Raw genomic sequence first — 13497 nt, forward strand, 5'->3', positions numbered from 1 at the left:
TTTTTCAGTGAGACTTGTCTAGTGGAGCTAACTGAGATGTCTGGGCTGTGAATGCTGCTGCTGTTAATAGTCAGTCCTCTTCAAATTAGGGCACTAACAGGATTAATGGTTTGGTTTTTTTCCCTCAAAAACTGATAAGGACTTTCTGTCCCCTTTCGTGTTCCTGCTTACTGGGGCTCTGTCCGTCTCCAGGGGCGGTGCATGCCCGCCGCCCAATCCTGAGAGCTGTCGGTCCCACCAAGTTCCCACTGACCTCCGATCCTCGGGGCTCTGCACCCACCAGCCCGTGATCTTCCTGCACCACCGGCCACCAGCATCGACATGAGTCTGAAGAAGACTCCAGCTAGTCATCAGACCCAAGTTACATTGAGCAAGGACGCTCTCCTGATATACACTTACTTCTTGATATAAAGTTCCTTCTTATACATTAAAAAAAAACACCCAAAAACCAATTACCCTGATATGGATGGATCTGCATCTCCCATTTCAGAGCAAGTTGTCCATTTAGAAGCTGCTGATTTCCTTCTTTTAATTTTTAAAATCATTTCATTGGAGGCTCATAAAACTTTTATCACAATCCATACATCCATCCGTTGTGTCAAGCACATTTGCACATTTGCTACCGTCATCATTTTTAAAGCATTTTCTTTCTACTTGAGCCCTTGGTATCAGCTCCTCATGTTTTCCCTCCCTCTCCCACCCTCTCTCTCCCGTGAACCCTTGATAATTTATAAATTATTGTTTTTTCATGTCTTACGCTGATCGATGTCTCCCTTCACCCACTTTTCTGTTGTCCATCCCCCTGGGAGGGGTGATAGGTAGATAATTGTGATCTGTTTCCCCCTTTCTCCCCCACCTTCCCCTTCCCCTCCTGGTATCACTACTCTCAGTGTTGGTCCTGAGGAGTTTATCTGTCCTGGATTCCCTGTGTTTCCAGCTCTGATCTGTATCAGTGTACATGCTCTGGTCTAGCCAGATTTGTAAGGTAGAATTGGGAACGTGATAGTGGGGGCGGAAGCATTAAAGAACCAGGGGAAAGTTGTATGTTTCATCATTGCTACACTGCACCCTGACTGGCTTGTCTCCTCCCCGCGACCACTCTGTAAGGGGATGTCCAATTGTCTACAGATGGGCTTTGGGTCTCCACTCTGCACTCCCCCTCATTCACATCGATACGCTCTTTGGAAGCTGCTGATTTCTTTGGGGTATTTTCCCAAAGCAGCCATGACCATTCTTGCCCCAGCTCCCCCATATGTTTGAATTTAGTTCTTGCTTTGATTTTAGCAGAATCCATGTTGGTCTGATGGGGGCTCTTTCAAACAGGGGTGGGGGGGTCTTCTCCTTAGTGCCTCAAACAAGACTCTGTTCAGACAGGTTAAAGCCAGTAAGAATTTGCTTTAGTGCAAAGAAGGGTTTTTTTAAACCTGTGCAGTTGTTTTCATAGTATGCATTTTCCACGAACTTTTCCAAGGCCTTCTGTATAGATAATATATAAAGAACTTTTCAAACTCAACCGTTAAAAAAAATAAAAGGGAGGGGCAGGGTCGCCATCTTGCCATGAGGCAGCGGGAGGCCCAGCGGAGAGAGGATGTACCCTGGAGCCCGGTGGCCATATGTGGATGGCCGCGGGGGTCCTCGCAGCGGCGCTTTGGGCCCTACACCTGCAACGGCCGAACCGTGCTGCCAATTGCCGGAGAAGCCTTCTCAACTGTTGCTTCCGACACTCGGTTGAGCAAGAGGTTCTCAATTCACACCCCCAAACGTTGCAGACTAACAGACAAGACTTGGCCATCGGGTGCAGCGATTCCCATGGCGACTGTCTCGTGCTAAGACCATTGAAGCAAGTCTCAAGATGTCCACGCACCCCAACAAGGAGGCCACGACACTGGGGTCACCACCGCCGCGCTCTCCACCATCCTCCACTCCCAGAGCTGCTTCCCGCACTAGTGCCTACAGACTCGTCGGCTAGCTCGATGGGGACGGAAAGGGGACCGTGTACAGCTTTGACCCTGTGGGATCCGACCAGAGAGACTCCTTCAAGGCCGGGCGCTCAGCCGGAGCCATGCTGCCCTCGCTGCTTGACAACCAGGTTGGATATAAGAACATGCAGAAGGTGGAGCGTGTCCCCCCGCCCCCACACCCATGGACAGGGCGCTGCGCCTGGTATGGAGGCGGTCATCTCTGCTGCCAGGCAACACATATACACTGGGGATGCCCTGCGCATGTGCATCTTCACCGGGAGCGCATCCCGGAGGACACTGTGTCCCTGCAGTGGACTGAGCTGCCCACACTGTCCCTGTGGCTGTGCTCTGCAGCCACGGGGCCTGCTTTTTTATGGGGTCTGTGGCCAAGCTGCTTCATTAAAGGTTTCTGGGCATACCAAAAAAAAGGAGTGGGACAGAAATTTTCATTACAACTGAGATGGGGTCAAACTAAATTCTTTTATGAGGCCGTTTGCTATGGTCCTTTGGGAAAAAAATAGCCAGACATATTTTTCCCCTAAGTCCTAAGGACTTACCTTTGCCCTGGTTTCCCATCAGAGGGTTGATTAATTTTGTCCAGATGGATCCACATTTCCTGGACCAGCTAGAAACAACTTAGTGTCAATACTTTGTATGTGACCCTCTGTGGGAAACAAGGATTTCTCCCAAGTTGCCTCCCCCAAAAATATGCCAAATTTAGCTGCTTGCGAATGACTGTACACTTGGAGGTCATCAGAAGGAGGTCAGGGGTTATTCTCCCTAAGGGTTATCAACCATATAGAGCAAGCAGTCACCACTGTTCATCCCACAAGTAGGGCCCACTCCCTTCTGATAAGGATAGTAGTTGACTGTTTCCTTGTAGGAGACCCCGGAGAGGTCAAGCCCACCCAAGAGTGACCAAGGTTAGGCCGCCATCATGAATCTAGGGTCCGCCCATCTTGTCATATGTATACCCCTAGGCCTTCCCATTCCTATGGGCATACCCCTAGCTCATCCCCTTCCTGTCACACTCATGCTTATTGTACTGCCCCTTTCTGTGACGTGTGGTTACCTGTAATCACACACCCCCTAAGTAGATATAACCCTTGGTTAGCAATAAACCAGATCCTCCAGCCTCATGCCTGGTCCTCAGATCTTCTGCTATGTCTATGCCCCACCTCGCCTTGGCCCACGCTGTGCGAGGACCTGGCTGGTAAGATCATGGCCATCCAGGAGGTGAGCATGCGACCATGAAATGTGTCTGACTCCTTTATTTGACTCTCTCTTCTATCTTTCATGATCTCTACGACTTTAATATATATATATATATATATATATATATCAACCGTACAATTGTGCTTACTGAACCTGTGATTAGTGGTGGGGGCTGGCACCCCAATTCCAACCACAACCCTGGGCTGTGGCCCACCCTGCAATTAGTATGCACCCGGCAGGGATTGGTTAATGAACTGTGCAAATGAAGTGGTTACAATTCTGCATAGTCTTCTATGCAAATGAAGTGTCAGGGGCTTAATAAGAAGGGGTTGGTCTGTTTATAGCCAGCTGAGAAGCCATGCCTTAACATTGACAAGGAGCTGCGTATATAAGCAGCCAACCCCGTGGGGGTTTGTGGGATGGGAAGAAGAAAGAGAAGGTAAAGGAAGAGGCAGAAGGAAGGAGGGAAGGAGGGAGAGAGGGACGGTGGGAGGGAGGGAAGAGAACAAGGGAAGGAAATAAGTGGAGGGGAAGAAGGGTGCTTAAGGAATCTCCTAAAAGAACTGTCAAACAAGCCAAGGGCTGTGACATTGAAGACAGGGAGAGACCTTGGGAGGGGTGCAGTGGCCGAGTTGGCAGTGATGGGCATCAGGACCAAGAAGAGCCTGTCCTCATGGGGACAAGAGGAGGCCTGAAGGAGGAAGGCTCTGCCTCCATGCTTCCTGATCTAAATCCTGAGTGGAAGCCTGTTGATCCTGAGTCGCACCATGTTCCTTAACAAACCATTACTGTATGTGCAGTTTGTGAGTTCTGTGAGCCACTGGATTACCAAATGGATTACCAAACCCTAAAGAGGAGTAGAAATACTGAGAGGGACTGCCAGGGTTGGATGGTGTGTTAATCCGAGTTGACTAGAGAAACAAATCCAGAGACACTCATATGTGTATAAGAAAAAGCTTGATATATAAGAGCAGTTGAATATTGAGAAAACATCCCAGCCCAGTCCAGACCAAGTCCATAAGTCTGACATTAGCCCATGTGTCCAATACTAGTCCATAAAGTCCTCTTCAGACTCACGAAACACATGCAATGATGCCAAATGCAGGAAGATCACAGGCCAGTGGGTTGAAGGTCTTGTGGATCCAGTGGCAGTGTAAGTGTCTGAGCGCTGACAGGGGTCTCCTCTGGCTCCAGAGCTCTCGTGTAGCTCCATATATCTTGTCAACGGGAATGTCTCACAGAGAGTGAGCCTGTGTCCCACCTCCAATGAGCTTTTTATCTCTGTAGCGCCTTCAAATGAGGTCATCAAGCTGCAACCTGATTGACAGGCTAAACTCCACCCCTTCCCTCTTAAGTCTCAAATTGACTTTTATGTAACTGCCACAGATGGGTAAGAAGATTGCAGGGTGCAGAGATGTCTGACCTCCAGCTGTGTTAGGCAGGGTTCTCTAGAGAAACAAAACCAGGACACTTTATATATATATCACAGGTTTATACAGCAAGAAGGAATACAACAGCTAATTAGTCCACAGAGCAGTACAGAGGGCTCAGTGGAACAGTTAATATACTGAAGGTCCTTCAACAGCTGTTCCAAGGTCAAGGAAGCAGACAGCAGAATCTGCCCTCAGGCAAGGCAAGCAGAGTGGTCCCACAGACAGCAGACAGGGTAGGGAGGGACAGCAGCAGCAGGAAGATGAGAAGTTGTGGTTCCTCTTTAAAAGAGGAAGCAGGTCCTGATGGAGCCTCAGGCTCTCAGGAGGCACAGCAAGGCTACCTGATCCACCGGTTGGCTCAGCCCACAGGTAGCGCAGCACACTGTTGAGGCAAAGGACTAGCTCAGGCAGCACTGCTGGTCTGATCAGCAGAGAGAAAGAGAGAGGGAGTCCGGCCTCAGAAAGTCATTTATCTCAGCAGCATCTCCAATCAAGCTGCGACCTGAGTGACCATCTAAACTCCGCCCACTTGTTCCTAGGAGAGCCAAATTGTCACAGAGAACTACCCCAAGCTCATAGGCATCAGCTTTGTGCTGATGGTGATTGTCACCCCCCTTCATGACATTTGACAGGTTCTGCTGCGACTCCTCCTCCTCCTCCCACCGTTTTACAATGGAGGAAAAAGAGATGAAGAGATCTTTAACTGAAGGAGCGATACAGATGTCAAGTAAGCACATAGCCAGATAGTCGACATCATTAGCCACTCGAAACCCAACTCATTGCCGTTGAGTCAGTACTGACTCACTCATAGGGACACCCCCCCGGGGGGGGGGGGGGTTTCTGAGACTGTAACTGTTTATGGGAGTAGAAAGCCCAGGGTCTTTGTCCCTTGATGCTGCTGGCACTTTTGAACTGCCGACCATGCAGATCGCATGTAACCAGACCACCACCAAAGCTCCGTAAGAAAATGCAAACGAACACCAAAATGAGGATCCACCGCACACCATTCAGAGCGGTTTGGGTACATGGGTACATGGGTACAGCCAGTGTCGACTGCAAATGCTGGTGAGGATGCAGAGAACGCAGACCAGGAAATGATAGGGCCCTGCTGGAAACCAGCGCTACCACAGCACACGACCACCCAGCGGTCGCCTGCCTGGATATGTAGCCTGGAGACGTGGAAACTTATTTTCACCCCAGAAACCAACGTACAGACCTTCACAGCATCCTTCCTGGCACTCGCCCCCAACCGGAAACAACCTGGATGTCCCTGGACCTTTAAATGTGTACATCCTTACCACAGAAATACCACGTGTGGATTCAGGCTAAGGGACCAAAGCCAGTCCCCCAAAGTTTCACTTCTACACGATCCTATTTATATGACATTCTGGAAAGGACAAAATTCTAGCCATGGGAAAACAGATTCGTGGTGGCCAGAGGTGAGGATGGAGCAACGTGAGTGTGGCTACAGAAAGGTAACATCTGAAAGATTAAGGAAATAGAGAACTTTCACAGCATCATAAATCCATTAGACCTGACAAACAGACGTCAACACTCCACCCATTCTTCTCTCGAGTACCTGGGTCACTCTCTAGGACAAGGCATATGTCAGGTCCACTGAACCCAGAGACTCTGAGTCACACTCTGTTCCCACACTCCACGCAGGGCCACCTCCATCCCCTCCTGGTTCCCACCCTCTCAGGGGCACACACGCCCCATGACACATTTACACACACTCTGCAGGCCTCAGGCACCGTGGTGAAATTTTTTGAAAACAAGTTTATTGAGCTATAATTCACATACCATACAGTTGACCGGTGGAAACGGCACCATTGATCGCTTCTCAGCACAGTCACAGAGTTGAATAACCATCGTGTAACTTGAATGAGAATGTTTTCACCGCTCTAGGAAGACTCCCCAGACGCCTTAGCAATCCCTACCCATGTCTCTCTTTCCCTCTCCTCTAGGGAGGTGCCTCTTCTCACAGGTCATGCCTATGGAATCGTACGACATGTGTCCTTTTGTGTCTGACTTCTGATTCTTAGCATAATGTTTTCCAGGCTCATCCACGTCATAGTCCGTGTCCGCACTTCATTCCTTCTCATCCAGAGTCCCACGTCATTGGATGGACACACCACATGTTGTTTCTCTCTGCCATCGAGTCAAGGCCGACTCATAGTGGCCCCACTGTAGGTGTCCAAGCCTGTCACTGTCTGCGGGAGCAGAAAGCCCAGACTTTGTCCCTCGGAGCTGCCGGTGGTTCCGAACGGCCGACCATGCAGATCGCAGCCTGGAGAGTAGCCACTACGCCACCGGGGCTCCTCCACTTAATTTAGAACAGATGTTATATACTGAACCCTCATGACTGGAGATGATGGGAGTTGTGCAGAGTAATACAACAAAGAGAAAAGTAAGGGGGGAAAGCTGAACAGGGGAAGTACTGTCGTGGGATATGTCAACACTTGGAGTTAGAAAACTGAAAAGGAAGAACTGAAGGGGGGAAAGTCGAGCCTCAATATGCAATACTGAAGGATTCCACGGGAAAAACATTGAAGGTGCCAAGTTGAAAGCAGGGAATTCCGGGAAGAGGCTCGCCTCCGTTCCGCTGCGTATGGAAAGGCATTTGACGGTGCGGATGATGCCAGTTACGGACAACGTCGTGGAGAATGTGAACGCCACACACTTGATTGTGCTCATGCAGGACCTATACCTAGACCAAGAGGGGATTGTTAGCACAGAACAAGGGGTTACTGAAGGGTTTAAAACCAGGAAAGGTCCAATCATGAGAGTAGACATACCAGGAGGGAAAGGGGAAGGTGGGGGAGAAAGGGAGAACTGATTACCAGGATCCACATATAACCCTCTCCCTGGGGGACGGACAACAGAAAAGTGGGTGAAGGGAGACATCGGACAGCGTAAGACATGAAAAATAATAACAATCTATAAATTATCAAGGGCTCATGGGGGACAGAGGTTGGGGGATGGAGGGGGAAAATGAGGAGCTGATACCAAGGGCTCAAGTGGAAGGAAAATGTTTTGAGAATGATGATGGCAACAAGTGTACAAATGTGCTTGACACAATGGATGGATGGATGGATGGATGGATGGATGGATGGATGGATGGATGGATGGATGGTGATAAAAGTTGTACTAGCCCCCAATAAATTTTTTTTAAAAAAACAAAAACCAGGAAAGGTGTGCTGTCAGGCTGTCCTGACACTGTATCCTCTCACTGTACTTACTCAGATACCACCTGTCTGGCCAGCACATACAATCCGATTAGCTGGGTTACATGAAGAATGAGGCGGCAAGATCAGAGGAAGACTTGCCAACTCATTGCTTGCTGGGGCAAAGAGGGCTCGCAGCACTTAGTGATGAAAATCGAAGACGTCAGTAAGGATTACACTGCAAAAAAAAAGAAGAAGAAAAGATTACACTGCAACGGGAAGAAAGCAAAAGCCCTCACAGCTGGACCGATAAGCAACAGAGTGATAAATGAAGAACACGTTGAAATGGTCACGGATTGCCTTTCCCTTGGATGCACAACCGATGCGATGCCCATGGAAACAGCAGCCCGGGAAGCAAGTGAGGGGCCTCGCTGGACAAATCCGCTGCCAAAGACCTCTTTTGAGTGTTCGGTGTTAAAGAACCAAGATGTCGCTCTGAAGGCTAAGGTGTGCCTGACCCAAGCCAGGGTATTTTCAATGGCCGCCTATGCGTGTTATCAGGAGAGACCAGTCCCTGGGAAAGGACACCAGCCTTGGTAAAGTTGAAGGTCAGCAAGAAGGGGAGGCCCTCAATGAGAAGGACCGACAGGGTGGCTGTGACAGTGGACCGAGTTACAGCAGTGACGGGCAGGATGACATACAACCAAGCATTGCTCTTTTTCGCGTGTGGGCTCGCCGTGAGTTGGGGCTCACCTGACGACCCTGAACAACAACATGGTAATGGTGTGTCGCGTTTTGAGGATCGGTCATGCTTTGTTACACTCCGACCAGCTACGTGTGGAGGTTCTAACTTGCCCACATCCTCACCAACACTTGCTGTTTTCACTTTCCTGATAAGAGTCATTCCAGGGGCGAGGAGCCCTGGTGATGCAGTGAGGAGGGGCTCGGTGGCTAACCAGAAGGCTAGTGGTTCGAGCCCACCGGCCCCTCCATGAGAGAAAGACGCCTGCTCCTTGGACACGCCCAGGGAGCAGTCTGTCCCGTCCCGTAGGGTGGCTGTGAGTGGCTAGGAGCAAAGTGGCACTTCATGGGTGTGTTGAGTTGCCTTCTCCCAATGACTGATGGCAGTTGACATCTTGTCCTGGCCAATTGGATGGAAGAAATATCTATTCCGATCTTCTGCCTATTCAAACTTCCAGCACTCTCAGAGCTCCCCGGGGCCCACGGCAAACAGTTCTCTCTAGTTGGCCTTGAGCTCAAGATCTGCCACTGGTATGTCAGCTCCATTGGAAAAAGACACACTTGGTGTTCAGCACAAAATACCAAACTCACTACCACTGAGTCCATTCGGACACTCAGCAACCCTAAAGAGCAGGGTGGAACTGTCTCTATGGGCTTCTGAGAATTTAATACTTTTTTTTGGTTGAGAATTTAATTCTTTATGGGAATAGAAAGCCTGGTCCTGCAGAGCGGATGGTGGATTCGAACTATCGACGTCAAGGTTAGCAGCCCAATGAGGAACCGCATCCGTTGCCATCAACTCTATTCTGACTCATGGATCACCCTGATGTGCAGAGTAGAACCACTCCATAGGTCTTTCAAGGCTGCAATTTTTTTTGAAGTTGTGTGCTAGACCTGTCTGAGGTGCCTCCCAGTGGGTGTGAACTGCCAACCTTCTGTTAGTAGTAGAAGGCTTAATCATTTGTGCTACCTGGTGGTCCAAGGGCACAAAGCTCTCAATCCGGTTTGCCACCTTTGCACTGGTCTCCCAGCAAGTCCACGGTCTCCAGGCTTTGAAGCAAGCCAGCTCCACAATTCAAGTTCCCTACTCCCACCCCCCTTTCATGGATGATGAAGCCGAGAGTGGAGCTCTGTCTGTCTGTCTGTCTGATCTATCGAACCCCCTATCCAACCCCACTCTTTCACTCTACACAATCGCTCTGCGGGTTTTCTGGTTACTGTCACCTCCATTCTGAGCACAGTATTGGAGGTGGCTCTCAAACACACCGTGTTCCTCGTTTCGTGGCGGTGGAAAGGGCAGTGTACAGAAGTGACTTTCCCCAGGTTTGAAGCTAGGCAGCTATACAGACGGAACTTACAGCACCCAAGGCAGGCATAATAGGCACACCTTGTGGGGAGGTCCCTCTTTGTTGGCCCAAAGTCACCCCTCTTGACCTGGTAACAAGTAGCCAACAGACCTGGGTTACCGAAACTTCTGGGGTAATCTCCACCCAGTGCCAGCTGGGGCCCTCTGGGCAGGCACTCCCCATCCTGCCCAGCCCAGCCCAGTCCCATCAGGCCTACTCGAAACCTTTGCCCCTGAGAGAAGGAAGATCCTGGTTTCCATGGCCTCTGGCCCTGTGGACCTTACACTTGGTTCACCCACAGTTCAGGCACTTGTGAAAACAGGTTGCATATCTATGGTTTGAGGGGTGGGGGGCAGCCCAGAGAAAACTCTGGGTACACACACACACACACCATTCTGTGCAAGAAGGCAGGGTGGCCCGAATGTGAGAATTGACTGCCTTTTCGTCAGTCAAGTCTCTAAATCACATATCTCTTGAGTTCTCGGCCTGCTAGAGGCATTGGGGACATGGCAGTGAATAAAACCAAGGTCCCTGTCCTTGAGGGGCTGACATTCCAGAACAAGGAAAGTGACAATAAAAAGTAAATAAGGAACAAAACATAGAGTATATTAAAAAGTGACAAATGTTCAAGGGCTATCAAGTACCAAACAGGAAAAAGAAGGCATTTGGAGCTTGGATCTTAAACAGGATGGGCAGGAAACGCATGAGAGAAAACCCTGCAGGGGAGGGAGGAGGAATTGGCCTTATGGATGTCCTGGAGGGAGAAAGGGGCCCTGAGGTGGGGCTTGGACATTGGAGGCCCCGGGCATTGGAGTGAGGGGGAAGACAAGACAGGAAGGCAAAGAGAAAATTTCAGGGATTGGAGGGGTGAAGGGAGAGGGTCAGCCCCTGCCGGAAACCCCAAGGACTTGGGGACTGGAGAGCCAGGGGCTTCCACTCAGGAGGAGGGCCAGCCCAGGGCGGGGAACAATGGCATTGAAGGTACAGTGAGGGTGACTTGGCCCTCTTACCAGGACGGAAACTCTTTCGTCAGGCCTTCCTTGGGGTAGGCGCTGGCATGGACTAGGGGTCAGAGGGAGGGCGGACTCAGGCTCTTAGGAGAGGGTCTCTGGGCGGGAGGTGGCCCGGGGGCGGAGCTGAAGGGTTCGTTCCCGCTCGGGACAAAGGCTGAGTGATCGAGGCTGGAGCGGGCTGGAGGAGGAGGGCCCCTGGCCTCTGGCGTTCTCGGGGCGTCTTTGCAGGTGGCCCTTGACTTGGGCGCCCAGAACCTCCAGGGCCGGGCCTGCATCAGGCTGCTTTGCGGACGCCGCAAGCGAGGCTCTGGGACCCAGGAGCAGGTGCGCAGCTCCCGGCGGCCGCCAACTCAGGAAACCAGCGCAGCCACGCCCACTTGGGGCCCGTCCGTGCCGAGTCCCCGGGAAACTGGCAGCGCCCCCAACCGCACGCTCTCCGTGCCAACGGGGCCAAACATGGGGGGGAGTCAGCAATTTGTGGAATGCACCCTCAGATCCCTAAAGCTTCCCGGGCCGGGGGATGCGGACGAGGGGCGGGGAGCTAAGGCCCCACCCTCCAGAGAACAGCGCCCACCCCCATCCCTGCGCCCTGCGCCACTCCCGGGCAGGTGAAGAGGGTGGGAGCCACGTCACTGGCCCCAGCCCGGCAGCGCGGCCCCGCCCCTCGACTCCCGCCCCCGGCGAGCGCTGAGCACCGAGCTAAGACGCCCCGGCCCCACTGCGGGGCCAGCCCAGTCGTCGCCGCCCGCCCACAGAGCCAGAGCCACAGACAGGTGACGGCACGGCCGCGGCGCCCGCGTGCAGAGCCGAGCCGTTAACGCGCGCCCTCCGGGAGCCAGTCCGCCCGTCCGTCCGCTCGTCCGCCCGTCAGCCCGCCGCCGCCGCCCCGGCCGCGGCCCCTGGTTGTCCGGACCCGCGGAGCCGCCCGGAGGAGCCGGCTTTGGCGCCGCAGCCATGTCCATGGGCCTGGAGATCACCGGCACGGCGCTGGCCGTGCTGGGCTGGCTGGGCACCATCGTGTGCTGCGCGCTGCCCATGTGGCGGGTGTCGGCCTTCATCGGCAACAGCATCATCACGGCGCAGATCACCTGGGAGGGCCTGTGGATGAACTGCGTGGTCCAGAGCACCGGGCAGATGCAGTGCAAGATGTACGACTCGCTGCTGGCGCTGCCGCAGGACCTGCAGGCCGCCCGCGCGCTCCTCGTCGTCGCCATCCTGCTCGCCGCCTTCGGGCTCCTGGTCGCGCTCGTGGGCGCCCAGTGCACCAACTGCGTGCAGGACGACACGGCCAAGGCCAAGATCACCATCGTGGCGGGCGTGCTCTTCCTGCTGGCCTCCTTGCTCACCCTCGTGCCCGTGTCCTGGTCGGCCAACACCATCATCCGGGACTTTTACAACCCGTTGGTGCCCGAAGCGCAGAAGCGCGAGATGGGCGCCGGCCTGTACGTGGGCTGGGCGGCCGCGGCGCTGCAGCTGCTGGGGGGCGCGCTTCTCTGCTGCACCTGCCCCCCGCGCGACAAGAAGTACGCGCCCACCAAGATCCTCTACTCCGCGCCGCGCTCCACCGGACCCGCCACCACGACCGGCACCGTCTACGACCGCAAGGACTACGTCTGATGGGGAGGCGCCCACCCAGTCGGGGGTGCGGCCAGCTCCCGACCACCGCCCCCCACCCCAAGGCTAGGCAGCCCCCTACAGACTGGAAGGGCCCCACCGGACATCCCCGGTCCCTAGCGGACACCCGCCCGCCGCCCGAGGAGTGGAATTTGGGGGCCAAGGAACCAACCCACACGGACATGGAATCCTCGCCTCTGTAGGATGCGGCACTGGGGAGGGGACCGCAGCTGCTTGCGCACCCCCTCGACGCGAGCCGAGCCCCCAAAGTCTGCGACCACCCAGACTGTCTGGGATCGGCAACCTTGAGCCGGGCTACTTGATATTTTTCAATAAAAGCCTTTTGTTTTGCACTTGGCCAGCGCCTCCTTGTCCTGAGCACCGCAGGGCCCCAACCTCCCTGTGGAGCGGGCGCCCCCGGCGTGTCCCCCAGGGCTGCACATTCCAATGGCTCTCCAGCTGCGGGCGCGTCGCTCAGAGAGGGCCAGGGGCAGTCATCGAAACCGTGCGGTTGTAAACGGACCTTAGAGAAGCCTCTTGGCGATTCGCCGAGGCCCCGGACCCTGACAGCCAAAGCGGGCAGTAGATAAACCGACTGGAGTCGCTTCAAGCCGGCTGTCTGTCGCAGAGGGAGGTGGGGGTAGGCGGGATCAGGGACCCACCGCTCAAGGAGGTAGCACTTGGGGTGGCAGCGAAGGTAACAGATCAATCGATCTCTCTCCCAGAATGCAGCTGCATACCCAGGAGCACATTCGATACTGCAATTTCAGGCTCCGTAAAAACACACACACAGAAAGAGTCATTGTTTTTTGTGGAACTCCCTGCCCAAGATGGCGCTGGGCAGACTCTATCACCTTGGGGAGGGGCGGTAGAGAGAGCCTCAGGGAGCAAAGAGAAGAGGTGGGAGGTGGGGGCACAAAGTAAGGTGTGATGCTCTGTGCAGGAGGTGAACAGTGTTGGCTGGGAGTCCTTGGGTGGCTGTACCAAAAGGGACCTGAGTCATGGCT

General features: G+C 53.4%; 1 protein-coding gene and 1 pseudogene across 1 annotated transcript; both read left to right on the forward strand.

Moving 5' to 3' along the window:
• Positions 1–1557: 1557 nt before the first annotated feature.
• On the forward strand, positions 1558–11488 carry LOC142422926 (proteasome subunit beta type-1 pseudogene; annotated as a pseudogene).
• A 144-nt stretch (positions 11489–11632) lies between these two features.
• Positions 11633–12818, forward strand: CLDN3 (claudin 3). The gene has a single exon (XM_075528490.1). The coding sequence runs from the start codon at positions 11831–11833 to the stop codon at positions 12491–12493; it is 663 nt and encodes a 220-aa protein (XP_075384605.1). The 5' UTR covers positions 11633–11830; the 3' UTR covers positions 12494–12818.
• Positions 12819–13497: the final 679 nt, after the last annotated feature.

This window comes from Tenrec ecaudatus, chromosome 12 (assembly GCF_050624435.1).
Source record: "Tenrec ecaudatus isolate mTenEca1 chromosome 12, mTenEca1.hap1, whole genome shotgun sequence".
NCBI lineage: Eukaryota > Metazoa > Chordata > Mammalia > Afrosoricida > Tenrecidae > Tenrec > Tenrec ecaudatus.